The 20,277-nt window shown below is 60.8% G+C and overlaps 1 protein-coding gene across 1 annotated transcript; it reads right to left on the reverse strand.

Annotated features, from left to right (window-relative positions):
- Window positions 1-7,457: 7,457 nt before the first annotated feature.
- On the reverse strand, window positions 7,458-16,391 carry LOC142049063 (uncharacterized). The gene is made up of 5 exons (XM_075076454.1): window positions 16,249-16,391; window positions 15,294-15,421; window positions 14,823-14,897; window positions 13,517-13,744; window positions 7,458-11,336 (listed from the first exon to the last, which is right to left on the reverse strand). The coding sequence occupies exons 2-5, from the start codon at window positions 15,325-15,327 to the stop codon at window positions 9,403-9,405; spliced, it is 2,271 nt and encodes a 756-aa protein (XP_074932555.1). The 5' UTR covers window positions 15,328-15,421; window positions 16,249-16,391; the 3' UTR covers window positions 7,458-9,402.
- Between the last annotated feature and the right edge of the window lie 3,886 nt (window positions 16,392-20,277).

Below are 20,277 nucleotides of genomic sequence, written 5' to 3' on the forward strand. Positions count from 1 at the left end.
TTATAACCTTCCTCCTCTTCCTCCCTCCTTCAGCCTTCATCATCCTCCTTCTTCTCTTACACATTTCTCCTTCATCCTCCTCCTCCTCCCCCTCCTTCATCTTCCCTTCATCATCCTCCTCCTCCTCTTCCCCTTCAGTCTCCTGCTTCCCTTCAGTCTCCTCCTTCGTCTTCCTCCTCCTCCTCCTGCCTCCTTCCTCCTCCTCCTCCTGCCTCCTTCCTCCTTCCTCCTCCTGCCCCCTTCTTCTTCCTCCTCCTCCCCCCTTCCTTCTCCTCCTCCTCCTCGTCCTCCTCCTGCCCCCTTCCTCCTCCTCCTCCTGCCCCCTTCCTCCTCCTCCTCCTCCTCCTCCTCCTCCTCCTGCCCCCTTCCTCCTCCTCCTCCTCCTTCCTCCTCCTGCCCCCTTCCTCCTCCTCCTCCTCCTTCCTCCTCCTGCCCCCTTCTTCCTCCTCCTCCTTCCTCCTCCTCCCCCTCCATCTTCCTCCTCCCCCAACACTGGAATCACCCAACACTACTGACATGGGCCCCCCCGGACCCCTGGGACCACCCAGACCCCTGGGACCTCCCTCCCCCACCCATGGGTGCCCCCCACACCCATCTCCCCTCAACCCCCTCATTCCTCATTGGGGGGGGGGATAATTAGCCGCGGGGGAGGGGCGGGGGGGAGGGGCTGTAAATATTTGGTGCCGAAAAACGGAGATTTTTACACTAATATATAGAGGTTTTTGGGGTCGTGTGTGTCTGTCCTGTCTGTGGGAGGGTGCCCAGACCCTTGGGTCCCCCCCTTGGGTGCCCAGACCCCTGGGTCCCACCCCTCAGGACCCCAGATTCCCAGGGTCCCCCCAGGGTGCCCAAACCCCCTGGGTCCCACCCCTCGGGACCCCAGATTCCCAGGGTCACCCCCAGGGTGCCCAAACCCCCTGGGTCCCACCCCTCGGGACCCCAGATTCCCAGGGTCCCCCCTTTGGTGCCCACATGACTGGGTCCCCCCCTGGGGTGCCCAGATACCTCTGTTCTCCCTTGGGTGCCCAGACACCTGGGTGCCCCCAAAGTGCTGGGTCCCTCTCTTTGGTGCCCAGACACGTGCGTCCCCCCACGGGTTCCAAGACCCCTGGGTCCCCCCATGGGTGCCTGGATGCCTGGGTCCCCCCTGGGGGGCACCCGCTGTCATCCAAACCACAGGGTCCCCATGGGGGTGCCCAAATGCCTGGTACACCCTGGGGTGCCCAGGTGCCAGGGTCCCACCCCATGGGGGTGCCTGGATACCTGGGTCCCCTCCGGGGTGCCCAAATGCCTGGGGTCCCTCCTGGGGTGCCCAAACACCTGGGTCCCACCCCATGGGGGTGCCCAAACACCCAAAGGCCCTGGGTCCCCCCTGGGGTGCCCAAACACCTGGGTCCCACCCCATGGGGGTGACCAAAGGCCTGGGGTCCCCCTGGGGTGCCCAAACACCTGGGTCCCACCCCATGGGGGTGCCCAAACACCCAAAGGCCCTGGGTCCCCCCTGGGGTGCCCAAACACCTGGGTCCACCCCATGGGGGTGACCAAAGGCCTGGGGTCCCCCTGGGGTGCCCAAACACCTGGGTCCCACCCCATGGGGGTGACCAAAGGCCCCTGGGTCCCCTCTAGGGTGCCCAGACCCCTGGGTCCCCCCTGGGGTGCCCAAACACCTGGGTCCCACCCCATGGGGGTGACCAAAGGCCTGGGGTCCCCCTGGGGTGCCCAAACACCTGGGTCCCCCCTGGGGTGCCCAGACCCCTGGGTCCCACCCCATGGGGGTGCCCAAAGGCCCCTGGGTCCCCCCTGGGGTGCCCAAACACCTGGGTCCCACCCCATGGGGGTGACCAAAGGCCCCTGGGTCCCCTCTAGGGTGCCCAGACCCCTGAATCCCACCCCATGGGGGTGCCCAAAGGTCCCCGGGTCCCCTCTGGGTGCCCTTGGGGTGACCTATGGGTTGGCACGTGGCCATGCCATGAACCCAGGCGTCCGGGACTGCCCCCACCCCCACGCTGTGACGCACAACCCCCCCCCCGGGAGGGGACCCACGCGTCCGGGAGGGGACCCAGGGCTTTTCCCGGCTCAGTGGAGCGGGTGAAACCTGGGAAGGTTGGGAGGCGGTGACACCCGCTGTCACCCAGACCCCCGGGGTCCCCGTGGGGGTGCCCGGACCCCTTTTCTGGGTCCCCCCCTTGGGTGCCCGGCTGCCTTGGTTGCCTCCAGGGTGCACAGACGCCCAAGTCCCCTTCTGGGGTGCCCAGAGGCTTGGGACCCCCATGGGTGCCCAAACATCTGGGTCCTTCCATGGGTGCCTGGACACCTGGGTCCCCTCCTGGGGTGCCCAAATGCCAGGGTCCCACCCCATAGGGGTGCCTGGATACCTGGGTCCCCCCTGGGGTGCCCAAACACCTGGGTCCCACCCCATGGGGGTGCCCAAATGCCTGGGTCCCTCCTGGGGTGCCCAAACACCTGGGTCCCACCCCATGGGGGTGCCCAAACACCTGGGTCCCCTCTGGGGTGCCCAAATGCCTGGGGTCCCCCCTGGGGTGCCCAAACACCTGGGTCCCACCCCATGGGGGGTGCCCAAACACCTGAGTCCCCTCTAGGGTTCCCAAATGCCTGGGGTCCCTCCTGGGGTGCCCAAACACCTGGGTTCCACCCCATGGGGGTGACCAAAGGCCCCTGGGTCCCCTCTAGGGTGCCCAGACCCCTGGGTCCCCCCTGGGGTGCCCAGACCCCTGGGTCCCACCCCATGGGGGTGCCCAAAGGCCCCTGGGTCCCCCCTGGGGTGCCCAAACACGTGGGTCCCACCCCATGGGGGTGCCCAAAGGCCCCCGGGTCCCCCCTGGGGTGCCCAAATGCCCAAAGGCCCCTGGGTCCCCCCTGGGGTGCCCAAACACCTGGGTCCCACCCCATGGGGGTGACCAAAGGCCCCTGGGTCCCCCCTGGGGTGCCCAAACACCTGGGTCCCACCCCATGGGGGTGCCCAAAGGTCCCCGGGTCCCCTCTGGGTGCCCTTGGGGTGACCTATGGGTTGGCACGTGGCCATGCCATGAACCCAGGCGTCCGGGACTGCCCCCACCCCCACGCTGTGACGCACAACCCCCCCCCCGGGAGGGGACCCACGCGTCCGGGAGGGGACCCAGGGCTTTTCCCGGCTCAGTGGAGCGGGTGAAACCTGGGAAGGTTGGGAGGCGGTGACACCCGCTGTCACCCAGACCCCCGGGGTCCCCGTGGGGGTGCCCGGACCCCTTTCTGGGTCCCCCCTTGGGTTCCCGACCTCCTGGGTCCCCCCCCTCTGGGGTGCCAAGACCCCTGGGTCCCCCTTAGGGGTGCCCGGACACCTGGCTCCTCTCTACCCCCCCCCCCCCCTTGTTTTTTGGTATGGAAAAAGAGAGAATGACGCAAACCCGCCCCCCCACGCCCTCCCCCCATGACTCAGGACTTAGGAACCCAGGCGTAGGGCAGCGCCCAGCCCCCACCCTGCACTCTATAGGGGACCCTGGCATCTGGGCACCCCAAGGGGGGACCCAGGGGTGTGGGTGTCTCATCCTATAGGCCCCCCTCCATGGGATTCGGGGGGCTGGGTCCTCCCCCACCCTATAGATCCCCCCCCTCCAAGGGGGCCGAAGCATCCGTGTGTCTCCACACGTGTCTCGTTGTGCAATGTGGGAAAATCCGTGGCGTGACACATGTGTAAGGGGGGAGGCAGGAAGCTATAGGGGAAGGGGGGGGCCATGGGGGAGCTACAGGGGGTGTTAGGCAGGAGGTGAATGCACAGTGGACCCCTCTTCATGTCCCGCCACCCCTATACACCCCCTAAACACCCCCTATAGATCCGTATATGCACCTATACACCCCCTATAGATCCGTGTATGCACCTATACAGCCCCCAAACACTCTTATAGACCCGTGTATGCACCTATACACTCCCTAAACACCTCCTATATACCCATATATACCCCATACACCCCCTAAACACCTCCTATAGACCTGTGTATGCCCCTATACACCCCCTATAGATCCATGTATGCCCCTATACAGCCCCTAAACACCTCCTATATACCCATATATACCCCATACACCCCCTAAACACCTCCTATAGACCTGTGTATGCCCCTATACACCCCCTATAGATCCATGTATGCCCCTATACAGCCCCTAAACACCTCCTATATACCCATATATGCCCCATACACCCCCTAAACACCTCCTATAGACCCGTGTATGCCCCTATACAACCCCTATATACCTGTGTATGCACCTATACACCCCTGTGCACTGCCATAACCCCTTATATATCCCCTACACTGCCATAAACCTCCATATACCCCTATATACCCCTTTACATTCAAGGGTTGCCCCATACACCCCTATATACCCCTCATACACCCCCAAACTCGCCTATAGTCTACTGTACCCCTCCATACACCCCCTACATTGATTTACACACCCCCATACACCACTATCCTCCCCATATACCCCTATAACCCTCTATAGATCCCCCATACAGCCCTATGCACCCCCATACACTCGTATAGACCCACTGAACCGCCTCTACAGCCTCTGTTCACTTCTGTGGGCTCCTCTAGACCCCCATACACCCCCTATATGGCCTCTATACAAGCCTTAAAGACACTATAGACCTCCCTTAAAGATCTCCAAGACCCCTATAGACCTCCATACATCCTCCGTAGCCCCCTACACCCTTCCATGCAATGCCCTGTATCCCCCAATGCACCCCCTATAGCCTCCTACAGCTCCCTATCACCCCACGCACCCCCTATAGCTCCCTATACCCCTCCATGTAACCTCTGTAGCCCCCAGTACACCCCCTATAGCCCCCCATACACTCTCTATAGCCTCCTACAGCTCCCTACCACCCCACACACCTCCTATACCCCCCTATACCCCTCCACGTAACCTCTGTAGCCCCCAGTACACCCCCTATAGCCCCCCATACACTCTCTATAGCCTCCTACAGCTCCCTACCACCCCACACACCCCCTATACCCCCCTATACCCCTCCACGTAATCTCTGTAGCCCCCTATACACCCCCTATAGCCCCTATACACTCTCTATAGCACCCCACAGCTCCCTATCACCTCATACACTCCTTATAGCCCCCTATACCCCACTATACCCTTCCATGCAACCCCTGTAGCCCCCAATACACCCCCCTATAGCCCCCTATACAACCCCTATAGCCCCATATATCCCCTCCCGTCGCCCCCCATAGGGCCCCCTCAGCCAATTACACAACTTCCCTAGTCCCTTATAGACCATGATATACCCCGATGGCTCCCATAGGCCACCTATAGCCCCCTACGGACCCCTATAGCGCTCCATATACACCCCCCCCCCGCACCCCCTATAGCCCCCCCCCACCCCGGAGGGGAGGGCGGGGCATCCCTACGAGGCCGCGCCCCCCGCCGGCGGGACACAGCCAATGAGATTCGTCGGGGGCGTGGCCCCGGCTCCAAGGGGGCGGGGCGGGGCCGCCGCCATAAAGAGCAAAGGCCGCCGCCGCCGCCGCCATTTTGCGAGATGACGGTAACGATCGTGGCGGCGGCGGCGACAGCGACAACGACAACGTTTCCGGGCCGGGGTTGGGGGTACCCTGAGGGGGTCCCCGCTAGGGTCACCCCATCCCCACCCCAACATTTTACCTTTGAGCCACCGGTAGGGCCTAGCGGGCCCCCCAGGCCCCGCCGCCGGCGCCGCCGCGTTCTTTACCCACCCGTTGTGAGTACCGGACGCCTGAGTTTCCCGTCGGGGGGGGTTTTGGGGGGGGTGGGTGTATGGTTTTGGGGGTGCTGATTCCCCCCCCCGCCCCGGGCTTGGGGCGGGCAGGATGAGGCCCATTTCCCGGATGTGTGTGTTTTGGGGGGGGGGGGTGAGTCACTTCCACCCCCTTCCAGGCCTGACTCACCCCCCACCTGATGCCTTGTGGGGGGGACCCAGGTATCCGGGGGGGGGAATCTTGGGGGTGACCCCCCCCGGGCAATATTTGCCCCAAAAAGGGAGTAGTTTACCCCCGGCGGGGGGGCGACGACAATTACCCCAGTTACCTTTCTGGAAGCTAAGCAGGGTCGGAGGGGTTTTGCCCTTGGATGGGTTCCCTAAGCCTCATTAGGGGGAGTTTTGTATCTCCCCCTCCAAGGGGGGGAGTTATTCCCCCCCCCCCCGGGAGTCTTTTTGCCCCCAAGGAGGGAGTTTTATGCCCCCCCGGGGGGGGAATTATGTACCCCTTCTAAGAGGGAGCTATTCCCCCCACCCCCAGGAGGTTTTTTTCCCCCCAAGGGGGGGTATTTGCCCTAGGGAGGTCCGTTCTCACCCCATTTCGTTCCCCCCCCCATCCCAGGTGCGGCGGACGCCCCCCACAGAGGAGCCAAGCGCGGCGAAGCGGCTCCTGGTGCTGCTCTTGGCCGTGGTAAGCGCCCAGGTGTACAGCGCGCCTGGGGACGTGACACCCGAGGGGGCCCCGATAGCCGCGGTGACGCCCGAGACACCCGTGTTGGGACCCACGGAGACGCCCGAAACACCCGCAACGCCTGCTGTGACGTCCCTGCCCAAGCACGGACCGCTGCTCACGACTGCTGTGACACCCACGGGGACAACCTGGACACTCAATGGGACGCTGGTGGGGACACTAGAAGCACCCTTGGGGACACCCGTGGGTGCCTCCTGCCCGCGTATGCTGCTGTCACCCGCTCTGCGGCCCCACAGCTGCACAGCCGGAGGCCCTGCCCACTGAGGGGGACCCGGGACCCTCACCCTGCTCTCAAGGTGACACCCAAAACTGTCACCTCGGCTTCAGGGTGGCACCTGTCACCCTGCTGTGCCTGTCACCGTTGCCTCAGGGCTGAGCCCAACGTGCTGGACTAGTAGTTGTGCCTATTTTAGTGGCCACAGTGTGGCACCACGCACCCATGGGTGCCCCTCACCTCAGCCTTGGGGTGGCATCCAGCACCCCAGGGACGCTATGGGGCCCATCACCCTGCCCTTAGGGCTGTGACAGCTCCCAGCACCCATGGGTGCCCCTCACCATGCACTTTGAGAGGCATTCAGCACCCATGGGTACCCCTACCTCACCTTCAGGGCTGCCCCTAGCACCCATGGGTGCCCCTCATCCCCTGACCCTCCCACGGTATTTATTTATTGTATTTGTATTTATTTCACGGTTATTTAATTGAGGCTTATTTAAGTTTATTTAATTGGGGGTTATTTAACATGATTTTGAGGTATTTAATAATTGCTGTTATTTAAGATGAGTCTTCATTGGAGCGTCATGTGGTTGTAGGCCTGGGGGGAGCCCGTGAAACCCCCCCAAGCCCCCCAGAGCCCCCCTGCCTGCAATCCCCGCTGCCTGCACCTTTGCCGCGTTGGGGGCTTACGCCCTTAGAAGAAACAGGCAGGAAGCGCTTCCTTCTTTACACCTGAGAAAACAGGATTTTCTGTGTTTTCTGCCCCAATTTCTAGGCTTGGGGGCGGGGGGGCGAGGGGCTGGACACTGCACCCACCATTTTGAGGGTGTGGGTGATGCCAGGAATTAAGGGAAACGCTGTTTTAGGCAGAAAAACATCAGTTTTCATTGTTACTCGGCCACGGGACGCGCGCGGGCGCCCAGCTCTTGTTTATTGAACCGACTCGTAGGAGACGCTGGAATACAAAGTCACAAAAATAACAAAACAAAAAAAAAATCAATTTTTTTTTTTAAAAAAAAAGCTGACAACAGCTTGATTTTGCTCCTGTTTTGGGCGGACGTGTTAGGGGAACCGGGCAAACCCCACAGTTGACTCTGCTCCGTGTGGGGTAATAGTCTTTCCTCCGAAACACATACTCGGCAGTGCCTGTGACCCAAATTTGGGGTTTTTTACCCCATAATGGCACTTGGGGAGCATCATCACTGCCCGGCTGTGCTGAAAAACCACAAACGAGACACATGACAGCAGTAAAAAAAAAAAATTAATTCAAAATTTGAGAAATAGTGCCCATCGATTTCAGATGGGGCTCAACCCCTCCCCCCCACCCCCCACCCTCCCCAAATAATCTGCCCCAAAAGAGCGAAATCCAGCAGAAATTGAGGGGGGGGAAAACCCTAAAAAGACCTTTTTTATGTTTCAGTTTTTACCTGTTCCCGCCTAGGACTAATTTGGTAAATTTTGGGTCGTGCTTTAAAATACACTGGGAGGAGAAAAAGGTGGGAAAAGTCAGTTTAAAAAATCATCATAATCAGGTGGGGAATTGATTTTATTCGCTTCCTTCTGCCCCAAAATCGGGGGTGGCAGTGGGTGCTGTCCCCTCCCCTCCGCCATGGGGATGGTGGCTTGGGGAGGCGATGTGTCTTCCTGCTGTGAAAAGGTGGTAATTTGGTTGAAAGAGTTAAAAAATGAAGGGGAAAGGGGTCCCCCCATCCCCTAATTAGATTGTTAATTAGTGACCAATGGCTCTGGGTGGGAACAAGCCCCCCCCCCCCTCCCCAAACCAGGGCTTTGTGGCCAACCCAGGCCGAGTGGTAGGTGAGCGGCTGGGGAGGTTGGGAGGATGGTGGGGGGAGGGGAGACTTCCCCATCCCCTAATTAGCGAGATCATTAATTAGAGACCAAGGCTGAACAGCTCCTGGCAGGAAGAACCCCACCCCCCACCCAGTGATAGGTCCTTGAGGCCAACCCGGGTTGGGTGTTGGGCGAGCGGTTGGGGACGTTGGGAGAAGGATGGAGCTGGGGCAACAGCCAGGGTTCCCCTAATTAGAGAGGTCATTAATTAGCCACCAAACTGACTGGCTTCAGGTGGGAACAACATCCCCAGGGCTTTGAGGTCAACCCAAGTTGGGTGTTGAGTGAGCAGCTGTGGTGGTTGGGAGAAGGATGCAGCCGGGGGGCTGCAGCAAGGGTCCCTCATCCCATAATTAGCTCATTAATTAGCCACCAAGGCTAAACGGCTCTGGGTGGGAACAAGCTCTCTCCCAAGATGGGTCTTTGAGGTCAACTCCGGTTGGGTGAGCGGCTGGAGAAGAAGGGAAGAGGATGGAGCTGGGGCTGTGGTCAGGGTTGGAGGAGCTGCCTTATCTTGTAATTAGAGAGGTCATTAATTGGCCACCAAGACCACACAGCTCCAGGTGGGATCAAGCCCCCCCCAACGATGGGTCTTTGAGGTCAACCCAAGTTGGGTGTTGGGCGAGCGGCTGGGGAGTTTGGGAGGATGGAGCTGGGGCTGTGGTCAGGGCTGGAGGAGCTGCCTTATCCCCTAATTAGATCATTAATTGGCCACCAAGACCGAACAGCTCCAGGTGGGATCGAGCCCCCCCCAACGATGGGTCTTTGATGCCAACCCAAGTTGGGTGTTGGGCGAGCGGCCGGGGAGGTTGGGAGGAGGACGGGGCCGCAGCCGGGGCCGGGCACCGCTCAGTTGATGAGGGAGGAGGTCTGGGCCCCCGAGGCGGGGGCCGAGGGGAAGGAGGGGTGGGGGAAGGCGCGGGCAGGGAAGGAGAGGGCCCACGGCAGGTCCAGGGCGGGGCTGGAGAGGGAGGGGATGGGCAGGGGCGAGGGGGAGGCCGGGAAGGAGGGCAGCGAGGGGATGGGGGCCGCCGAGCCGCCCAACGGCGGGGAGAAGGCGGCGCCGGTGAAGGCGCTGGAAGGTGGCAGGGGGTTGCTGGTGGCGGCGGCGGCGGCGGCGGCTTTGGGCTTGTCCCCGGCGTGGGTGCGTTGGTGGCGGTTGAGGTGGGAGCTCCGGCTGAAGCACTTGCCGCACTCGGGACACTTGTAGGGCTTCTCGCCGGTGTGGACGCGCTGGTGGATGGTGAGCTCGGAGCGTTGGATGAAGCTCTTGCCGCACTCGGGGCACTGGTAGGGTTTCTCGCCGAGGTGGGTGCGTTGATGGGTGATGAGGTTGGAGGAGACGCTGAAGCATTTGCCGCACTCACCGCAACGGTAAGGTTTCTCCCCGGTGTGCATCCGGCGATGGATGGTGAGGTCCGACTTCTGGATGAAACCCTTCCCGCAATCCCCGCAGGCGTAGGGTTTCTCTCCGGTATGGATACGCCGGTGTTTAACCAGTGCCGACCGCTGCCCAAAACCCTTCCCGCATTCCCCGCACTTATAGGGTTTCTCCGGCGGCGCCGCCGGCGTCATCTCACCGTCTCCGGTATCCGATTCCCTCCCGCAATCCATACATTGCTGACCGCGGGGACGTAACCCCACCGTGCCACCCCGGTTCTTCCCGCAATCTGGGCACTTGGGGGGCTGCCCCGTGGTTCCCCCGGTACCGTGGGCGCGTTGATGCTTGAGCAAGGCAGCGCCTTGACCGAAACACCGCCCGCATTGGGCGCATTGGAAGAGGCGACCGTGACGGTGAGCGGCCAAGAAGCCGGCTAGATGTTCGGGGCAACGGTAGGACGCCCGTTCGGCCGCGTGGATCTTCTGGTGCCGGTCGAGGTGGGAGCTGACGCTGAAGCTCTTACCGCATTCGGCACAGGTGTAGGGTCGTTCACCGGTGTGTACCCGTTGATGCCGTTCCAGGTCGGAGCGTTGGATGAAACCTTTGCCGCAATCGCCGCAAGCAAACGGCCTTTCGCCGGTGTGGATGCGACGGTGTTGGGTGAGGTTGGAGCCTCGGCTGAAGCTCTTACCGCAATCGCCGCAGCGGTGAGGCCGTTCGCCGCTGTGGGTCTTACGGTGTTTGGCCAAGGCGGAGCGTTGGGCAAAGCTCTTACCGCATTCGGGGCAACGGTGAGGAGCCGGCGACGCCTCCGTCGGAGGCGGTCGAGGACGGGTGCGGGGTTGGGCGGGTGGACCGGGTCCACCGGCGTGGGTACGGCGATGCCGGTCGAGGTGGGAGCTGACGCTGAACCGTTTGCCGCAGTCGCCGCAAGGATAGGGCCGTTCGCCGGTGTGCACCCGCCGGTGCCGCTCCAAGTCAGAGCGTTGGATGAAGCCTTTGCCGCAATCGCCGCAACGGTGAGGTCGTTCACCGGTGTGGATACGCCGGTGCTGGGCAAGGTTAGACCCTCGGCTGAAGCCTTTGCCGCAGTCGCCACACCGGTGCGGCTTCTCCCCGCCACGTTCCGGCTGCCGGGCCGACTGCCGACACCGCCGCCCGCACTCGGAGCACCGTCGCGGCTTTACCGGACTCTGCGACCGGTTCCGCATCCCGCATTCGGCGCAACCGCCCCGGGATGCCGGCGATGCCGCGCCGCCCTTCTTGCCCCCGTTCCCTTTACCAGCCACGGGGGGTTCAGCCGCTTGCCCCCCGCTTTGGCGTTGATCGGCATCCTCCAGCGCCGTCTCCTCGCCGTCCCGCGGTGCCGAATCCTCCTCCGTCCCGCTCCCGGCGCCGGTGCCTGCACCGCAGTGAGAAACCATGAGTTCCTCCCGGCACAACACCCCCCTAAAACTAATTTTAAGCCCCCCCGCAATATGGGATACGTCATCAAGCTGGACTCCTGGAAGACCTTTGACATGGTCCCCCACAACATCCTTCTAAGTCGGAGAGAGATGGAATTGATGGGTCAGGAATCGGGTGGGTGGTGACACCCAGAGGGTTGTGGTCACGGCGCCGTGTCCGGATGGAGCCCAGTGGCGAGCGGTGTCCCTCAGGGGGTCCGTACTGGGACCAGCGCTGGTCCAGACCTCCATCAGCCGCACAGACGGTGGGATGGAGGGCACCCTCAGCAAGCTGGGAGATGAGCCCAAGCTGGGTGGGGGTGGTTGATACTCTCCGGAGGGACGGGAACACCCGGCGGGACCCGGACAGGCCGGAGAGGGGGGTCCAGGTGAACCAGGTTGAGCCAGGCAGAGATTGAGGTCCCGTGCGTGGGTCGGGGCAACCCCAAACGCGGCCGGGGGATGGAGTGTGGGGAAGGACGCGGTGGGCGAGGAGCCGGCAACGTGCGGTCGCGGCCCGGAAAGCCAGCGGCGTCCTGGGCTGCGTCAGGAGACGCGTGGCCAGCAGGGCGAGGGGGGTGACGCTCCTCCGCGGCTCTGGCGGGGCCCACCCGGAGCCCTGCGCCCGGGGGTCCTCAGGACCAGGCGGACACGGAGCGGGTCATAGAATCATTAAGGTTGGAAAAGACCTCCGGGATCATCAAGTCCAACCGTCAACCCAACGCTACCACGGCTCCTAAACCATGTCGAGGGCCGCGTCTGCGCGGTGTTTGAACCCCCCCAGGGACGGTGACTCCCCCACCTCTCGGGGCAGCCTCTGCCAGGGCCTGACAACACTTTTGGTGAAGAAATTGTTCCCAATCTCCAACCTAAACCTCCCCTGACACAGCTTGAGGCCGTTCCCTCTCGTCCCGTCACTGGTGACTTGGGAGCAGAGACCGACCCCCCCCTCACTCCAGCCCCTCTCAGGCAGCTGCAGAGAGCGAGAAGGGCTCCCCTCAGCCCCCTCTTCTCCAGGCTAAACCCCCCCAGCCCCCTCAGCCGCCCCCCAGCACACTTGTGCTCCAGACCCTGCCCCAGCCCCGCTGCCCTTCTCTGGACACGCTCCAGCCCCTCAAGGCCCTTCTTGTCCCGAGGGGCCCAAACCTGAGCCCAGCATTCGAGGTGGGGCCTCCCCAGGGCCGAGCACAGGGGCCCCATCCCTGCCCGGCTCCTGCTGGCCACCCCAGTGCTGACACAAGCCCGGGGGCTGGTGGCCTCCTTGGCCACCCGGGCACTGCTGGCTCATGCCCAGCCGGCTGTCAGCCAGCACCCCCAGGGCCTTCTCCGCCGGGCACTTCCCAGCCCCTCTGCCCCAGGCCTGGGGCGTTGCCTGGGGTTGGTGTGACCCAAGGGCAGGACCCGGCCCTGGGCCTTGTTAAACCTCACCCAGCTGAGCTCAGCCCATGGATCCAGCCCATCCAGGTCCCCCTGCAGAGCCCTCCTGCCCTCCAGCAGATTGACGCCCCCACCCAACCTGGTGTCACCTGCAAACTCCCTGAGGGCGCCCTCAATCCCCTCGTCCAGAGAAGGGTGATTAGATAAAGATATTAATTGATAACGATTGATAAAGATATTGATTGATAAAGCTATTAATTGATAAAGCTATTAAAAGAGAGCCAGGGTTGGTCAGCCTGGAGAGGAGAAGGCTCCCGGCCTCATGGTGGCCCTTCAATCCTTACGGGGATGGAGGTTTTGGTAGGGCCTGTCGCGATAGGACGAGGGGGAACTTTTTTAAGCTAAAAAAGGGTAAATTTAGGTTAGATCTAAGGGAGAAATGCCTTAGGCTGAGGGTGGGGAGGCACTGGAAGAGGTTTTCTGGAGAGGCTGGAGATGCCCCATCCCTGGAAGGGTCCAAGGTCGGGTTGGACGGGGCTTTGAGCAGCCTGATCTGGTCGAAGATGACCCTGGCCGTGGAGTAGGTGACCTTCAAAGGTTCCTTCCAACCCAAATCGGTCCCTAATGCTATGAAAAAAAACCAGCCCCCAAAGCACCAAACCCCCAAACCCATTTCCCATGGGATGGTCCCAAAACGGAGGGGTTTCAGAGAGGATCTTGGGAGAATCCCCCCCCCCCCCCTCCCCGCCCCAAAATTTACCTCCATCCTTGGGTGTTTTCTTGCGGTTCCGGCGCTTCCCCCCCTGCCCCTGCTCCCGCACCAACTCCCGCAGCATCTTCTCCACCTGGCTCCTGCCGGCCGTTTGCAGGATCAGGCCCAACTGGCGGCGTAAATCGGGGTTCACCCCCCCATCGCTGGAGCCGGCCCCTGCCGAGGGTTGGATCTGGGTGGGCTCCGGTTGACCCTGTTCCCCCTCTGCTTCCACGCCTGGAAAGAAAAAATTATTCAAAAAACTCCCCAAAACCTGAGGAATTAAGCCAAATTTAGGGGGAGCTCCCCAAAAATCCTAAGGAATTAACCCAAATTTGTGGTGTCCCCAAAATCTAAAGGATTTCCTCCAATTTGAGGGGGGGAGGTCCCCTAAAAAAAACTAAGGGATTCACTCCAGTTTGGGGAATCCCCAAAACCTGAGGAATTCACCCAATTTTGGAGGTCCCCCAAACCGTAAGGAATTCACCCAAATTTGGAGGTCCCCAAAAACCAAAGGAATTCACCAAATTTTTTTTGGGGGGGGTCCCACAAAACCTAAGGGATTCACCCAAATTCAGGGGGCCATAAATCCCCAAGGAATTAAGCCAAACTTGGGGGGGAATCCCCAAAAATCTAAGGAATTCACTCAAACTTGGGGGGTCCCCAAAACCCTAAGGAATTCATGCAAATTTGGCGGGGTTCCCTCAAAATCTAAGGTTTTCACTCAATTTTGGGGATCCCCCAAAACCTAAGGAATTCACCCAGTTTTGGAGGTCCCTCAAAACCTAAAGGATTCACCCAAATTTGGGGAGGGTTCACAATAGGCTAAGAAATTCACTTAAATTTGGGGTTGCCCAAAAAACTAAGGAAGTCACTCAAATTTGGGGGGGGGGTCCCCAAAACCCTAAGGAATTAATGCAAATTTGGGGGGAGGGTCCCTCAAAACCAAAGGGATTCAGCTAATTTTGGGGAATCCCCCAAAATGAGGAATTCACCCAATTTGGGGGGGGGGTCCCCAAAACTTAAGGAACTCACCCAAATTTGGAGGTTCCCCCAAAAAACAAAGGAATTAATCCAAATTTTGGGGTTCCCTCAAAAGCTAAGGGGTTCACCCCAGTTTGGGGGTTCCCCCAAAATCCTAAGGAAACACCCAAGTTTGGGGGCCCCCCCAAAACCCTACGGAATTCATCCCGATTTGGGAGGTCCCCCAAACACCCAAAGGGATTCACCCAAATTTGGACGGTCTCAAAACCTAAGGGATTCACCCAAATTTGAGGGGGGGGGGTGTGTGTCCCCCCTGAACCCCAAGACTTACCCGACACCAGCCCCCGCCTCCGGTGGGACTCGGCGAAGGCGGTGATGCGCGGCCAGCTGATGGCGATCTCCTCCGCTGCCGGGAAGAAGGTTGGTCCTCAGGCGCCCAGACGCCCCGGTGACGGGCTCCGTCACCCCCAGTTTCAACCCCCCCCCCCCCCGCGTCAAAAGTCCCTCTGTTTTGGGGTGAAATGCTCCATATTTAAGGCAAAAATAGGCTTCCACCAGCACCAACCCATCACAGCAAGGGAAACTGAGGCAGCACAGGGTACCCGGCCCCCCCCCCCGCCCCCCACCCCCAAAACCCACCCTGAGTCCACGTGATGCTCACAGCCCCCCCAGATCCGTGGCAGTGTCCCATGAGGGTGTCCCCAACCTACATGTGGGGTGACAACGGCACAGGGGACCCCCAAAAATGACCTAAACACCCCCCCAAAATTGCGATATCCCGGCGTCCCTCCACGCCCCTTACCCAAGGAAATCACGTTTTCGTAGTTCTCCTGCATGGTGGCCCCAAAAAATGGGGGATGAGGGGTCCTGGTGGGGGGACGGGGGGGGTTCCAGGTGGGTGGTGTCACCCCACAACCAAAAGTCCAGCCCCTGCAACGGCAAGAGACACCCCCCCATTCCTGTTAGCACCCCAATACCCCCCTTTTTTTCTATGGAGGGGCTGAGGACAAGGACAGGGGGGCTCTGTGTGTCTCCCCCCCTTGCTCCCCAAATTTTCCAGGGCTGGGCACCCCAAACCCAGGGTGTCCAGAGCTGCATGCCCACTTTTTGGGGTGCCCAGGGGGTGCACCCCTGCTCTTTGGGGTACCCAGGGGATGCTCACCCGCTCTTTGGGGTGCCCAGGGGGTGCACCCCTGCTCTTTGGGGTACCCAGGGGGTGCTCACCCGCTCTTTGGGGTGCCCAGGGGGTGCACCCCTGCTCTTTGGGGTGCCCAGGGGGTGCTCACCCGCTCTTTGGGGTGCCCAGGGGGTGCACCCCTGCGCTTTGGGGTGTCCAGAGGATGCTCAGCTGCTCTTTGGGGTGCCCAGGGGGTGCTCACCCACTCTTTGGGGTGCCCAGGGGGTGCTCACCCGCTCTTTGGGGTGCCCAGGGGGTGCACCCCTGCTCTTTGGGGTGTCCAGAGGATGCTCAGCTGCTCTTTGGGGTGCCCAGGGGGTGCTCACCCACTCTTTGGGGTGCCCAGGGGGTGCACCCCTGCTCTTGGGGTGCCCAGGGGATGCTCACCCGCTCTTTGGGGTGCCCATAGCTTCTCCCCGCTGCACCCCCATTTCCCCCCCCACCCAGGGACACAAACCTCCCCCTCCACCCCTGCAGAATTTGGGGCACCCAGTGAGGGGTGGGGGGAGGGTGTGCAACCAGCGAGCAGCCCGGTGCGGGGGTGGGGGCGTGGGGGCGCTATGGGGGGACCCCCCGTTACCTGCGGCAGGGGGGGCACAACCCGGCTCCCCGGGGCTCCCCCCCGGGCTCCGGGGACTCTCCTCGCCGAGCACCGGTCCCGGTGGAGGCGGCTCCCCGTGTGACCCGGATACAGTGAAGCCGCGGCCGCCCTCCTCCTCCTCCTCCTCCTCCTCCTCCTCCTCCTCCTCCCCCCCCAGCACCAGCCAGGGCCCTCTAGCGGCCCCCGCCTCCGGTTCATCCCCCCCCCCCACGCCGACACCCCCCGCCCCCGAGCCCGCCCCGGAGTCCGCTTTCCACCCCTCCTCCCGCCACCGGTGCCACCCCCCCCCTCACCCCCCCGCCACGGGAGCTCAACCGCTGTATTAGACACCGGGGAATCCCTAGCGAGGGATGCTGTTGGATGGGGTGGTGCGGAGGGGTGAGCTTGGAGGGTGGGTTCGCCCCGCTGCCCCCTGCACCCCTACCCTGTCCCATCTCGCTGTGGGTGCCCTGTGGGACCCTCTAAGGGGGTCAAACATGGAGGGGCGCAGAGCCCCAAATCCATCAGCCTTCAGAGCTGGGGCCACAAGTAGCCTCAGGGGTTACCGCTGCGGCCCCCTTGCTCCGGGGGTGCCCAAGAAGATGCCCAAGAAGATGTCCAAGAAGTTGCCCAAGGAGATGCCCAAGAAGTTGCCCAAGGAGATGCCCAAGGAGTTGCCCAAGGAGATACCCAAGAAGTTACCCAAGGAGATGCCCAAGGAGATACCCAAGAAGTTACCCAAGGAGATGCCCAAGGAGATACCCAAGAAGTTGCCCAAGGAGATGCCCAAGGAGATGCCCAAGGAGTTACCCAAGGAGATACCCAAGAAGTTGCCCAAGGAGATACCCAAGAAGTTGCCCAAGGAGATACCCAAGAAGTTGCCCAAGGAGTTGCCCAAGGAGTTGCCCAAGGAGATACCCAAGAAGTTGCCCAAGGAGATGCCCAAGAAGTTACCCAAGGAGATGCCCAAGGAGATGCCCAAGGAGATGCCCAAGAAGTTACCCAAGGAGATGCCCAAGGAGTTGCCCAAGGAGATACCCAAGAAGTTGCCCAAGGAGATGCCCAAGAAGTTACCCAAGGAGATGCCCAAGGAGATGCCCAAGGAGATGCCCAAGAAGTTACCCAAGGAGATGCCCAAGGAGTTGCCCAAGGAGATACCCAAGAAGTTGCCCAAGGAGATGCCCAAGGAGTTGCCCAAGGAGATACCCAAGAAGTTGCCCAAGGAGATGCTCAAGGAGTTGCCCAAGGAGATACCCAAGAAGTTGCCCAAGGAGATACCCAAGGAGATGCCCAAGGAGATGCCCAAGGAGATACCCAAGAAGTTGCCCAAGGAGATGCCCAAGGAGATGCCCAAGGAGTTACCCAAGGAGATACCCAAGAAGTTGCCCAAGGAGATACCCAAGAAGTTGCCCAAGGAGTTGCCCAAGGAGTTGCCCAAGGAGATACCCAAGAAGTTGCCCAAGGAGATGCCCAAGAAGTTACCCAAGGAGATGCCCAAGGAGATGCCCAAGGAGATGCCCAAGAAGTTACCCAAGGAGATGCCCAAGGAGTTGCCCAAGGAGATACCCAAGAAGTTGCCCAAGGAGATGCCCAAGGAGTTGCCCAAGGAGATACCCAAGAAGTTGCCCAAGGAGATGCCCAAGGAGTTGCCCAAGGAGATACCCAAGAAGTTGCCCAAGGAGATACCCAAGGAGATGCCCAAGGAGATGCCCAAGGAGATGCCCAAGAAGTTACCCAAGGAGATGCCCAAGGAGATGCCCAAGAAGTTACCCAAGGAGATGCCCAAGGAGATGCCCAAGAAGTTACCCAAGGAGATGCCCAAGGAGATGGTCACATCCCAAGGAAACCAGGGGCCACGACTCTGGGAAACTGGGGAATGGAACCTCCTCTGAAGCTCAACCAGAGTGGTAGTCACTGGAGATTCCACACCAGGAGACCGTAGCAGGCAGGGTCTGGCAGTGACATGGGGTGGGGTAACCCTCTGTGCAGGCCACACATGCAGAGGAGGCTGCTGCCCCCCATTTGGGGGTCCCCAGTCCTCCCCTGGGCCCCCTGAAAGCTCAAGGGTGTGTGGGGGGATGCCCTTGGGGCAGATCCTCCCTGGACCCAGTGAAGGCAGAGGATCCTCCTCCATGGAGATCCTCCTGGACCCAATGAAGGCAGAGGATCCTCCTCCATGGAGATCCTCCTGGACCCAATGAAGGCAGAGGATCCTCCTCCATGGAGATCCTCCTGGACCCAGTGAAGGCAGAGGATCTTCCTCCATGGAGATCCTCCTGGATCCAGTCAAGGCAGAGGATCCTCCTCCATGGAGATCCTCCTGGACCCAATGAAGGCAGAGGATCTTCCTCCACGGAGATCCTCCTGGATCCAGTCAAGGCAGAGGATCCTCGTCCATGGAGATCCTCCTGGACCCAATGAAGGCTAAGGATCCTCCTCCATAGAGATCCTCCTGGATCCAATGAAGGCAGAGGATCCTCCTCCATGGAGATCCTCCTGGATCCAGTCAAGGCAGAGGATCTTCCTCCATGGAGATCCTCCTGGACCCAATGAAGGCAGAGGATCCTCCTCCATAGAGATCCTCCTGGACCCAATGAAGGCTAAGGATCCTCCTCCATGGAGATCCTCCTGGATCCAGTCAAGGCAGAGGATCTTCCTCCATGGAGATCCTCCTGGACCCAATGAAGGCAGAGGATCCTCCTCCATAGAGATCCTCCTGGACCCAGTGAAGGCAGAGGATCCTCCATGGAGATCCTCCTGGACCCAGTGAAGGCAGAGGATCCTCCTCCATGGAGATCCTCCTGGATCCAATGAAGGCAGAGGATCTTCCTCCATGGAGATCCTCCTGGACCCAATGAAGGCAGAGGATCTTCCTCCATGGAGATCCTCCTGGATCCAGTCAAGGCAGAGGATCTTCCTCCATGGAGATCCTCCTGGACCCAATGAAGGCAGAGGATCCTCCTCCATGGAGATCCTCCTGGATCCAATGAAGGCAGAGGATCTTCCTCCATGGAGATCCTCCTGGATCCAGTGAAGGCAGAGGATCTTCCTCCATGGAGATCCTCCTGGATCCAGTCAAGGCAGAGGATCCTCCTCCATGGAGATCCTCCTGGACCCAATGAAGGCAGAGGATCTTCCTCCACGGAGATCCTCCTGGATCCAGTCAAGGCAGAGGATCCTCGTCCATGGAGATCCTCCTGGACCCAATGAAGGCTAAGGATCCTCCTCCATAGAGATCCTCCTGGACCCAATGAAGGCAGAGGATCCTCCTCCATGGAGATCCTCCTGGACCCAATGAAGGCAGAGGATCCTCCTCCATGGAGATCCTCCTGGACCCAATGAAGGCAGAGGATCCTCCTCCATGGAGATCCTCCTGGACCCAGTGAAGGCAGAGGATCCTCCTCCATGGAGATCCTCCTGGACCCAATGAAGGCAGAGGATCCTCCTCCATGGAGATCCTCCTGGACCCAATGAAGGCAGAGGATCCTCCTCCATGGAGATCCTCCTGGACCCAGTGAAGGCAGAGGATCCTCCTCCATGGAGATCCTCCTGGACCCAGTGAAGGCAGAGGATCCTCCTCCATGGAGATCCTCCTGGACCCAGTGAAGGCAGAGGATCCTCCTCCATGGAGATCCTCCTGGACCCAATGAAGGCAGAGGATCCTCCTCCATGGAGATCCTCCTGGACCCAGTGAAGGCAGAGGATCCTCCTCCATGGAGATCCTCCTGGACCCAATGAAGGCAGAGGATCCTCCTCCATGGAGATCCTCCTGGACCCAATGAAGGCAGAGGATCCTCCTCCATAGAGATCCTCCTGGACCCAATGAAGGCAGAGGATCCTCCTCCATGGAGATCCTCCTGGACCCAGTGAAGGCAGAGGATCCTCCTCCATGGAGATCCTCCTGGACCCAATGAAGGCAGAGGATCCTCCTCCATGGAGATCCTCCTGGACCCAATGAAGGCAGAGGATCCTCCTCCATGGAGATCCTCCTGGACCCAATGAAAGCAGGCGGCTTGTGGGTGTTTGGGG

This window comes from Phalacrocorax aristotelis, chromosome 31 (assembly GCF_949628215.1).
Source record: "Phalacrocorax aristotelis chromosome 31, bGulAri2.1, whole genome shotgun sequence".
NCBI lineage: Eukaryota > Metazoa > Chordata > Aves > Suliformes > Phalacrocoracidae > Phalacrocorax > Phalacrocorax aristotelis.

Excerpts from the sequence above, each read along its gene's own strand:
- LOC142049063 (XM_075076454.1), bottom strand. The coding sequence starts at position 15,327 with ATGCAGGAGAACTACGAAAACGTGATTTCCTTGG. Across the intron at positions 14,898-15,293 it reads CGAAAACGTGATTTCCTTGG|CGGAGGAGATCGCCATCAGC; the intron begins GTAAGGGGCGTG and ends TCTTCCCGGCAG. Across the intron at positions 13,745-14,822 it reads GAGGCGGGGGCTGGTGTCGG|GCGTGGAAGCAGAGGGGGAA; the intron begins GTAAGTCTTGGG and ends TTTTCTTTCCAG.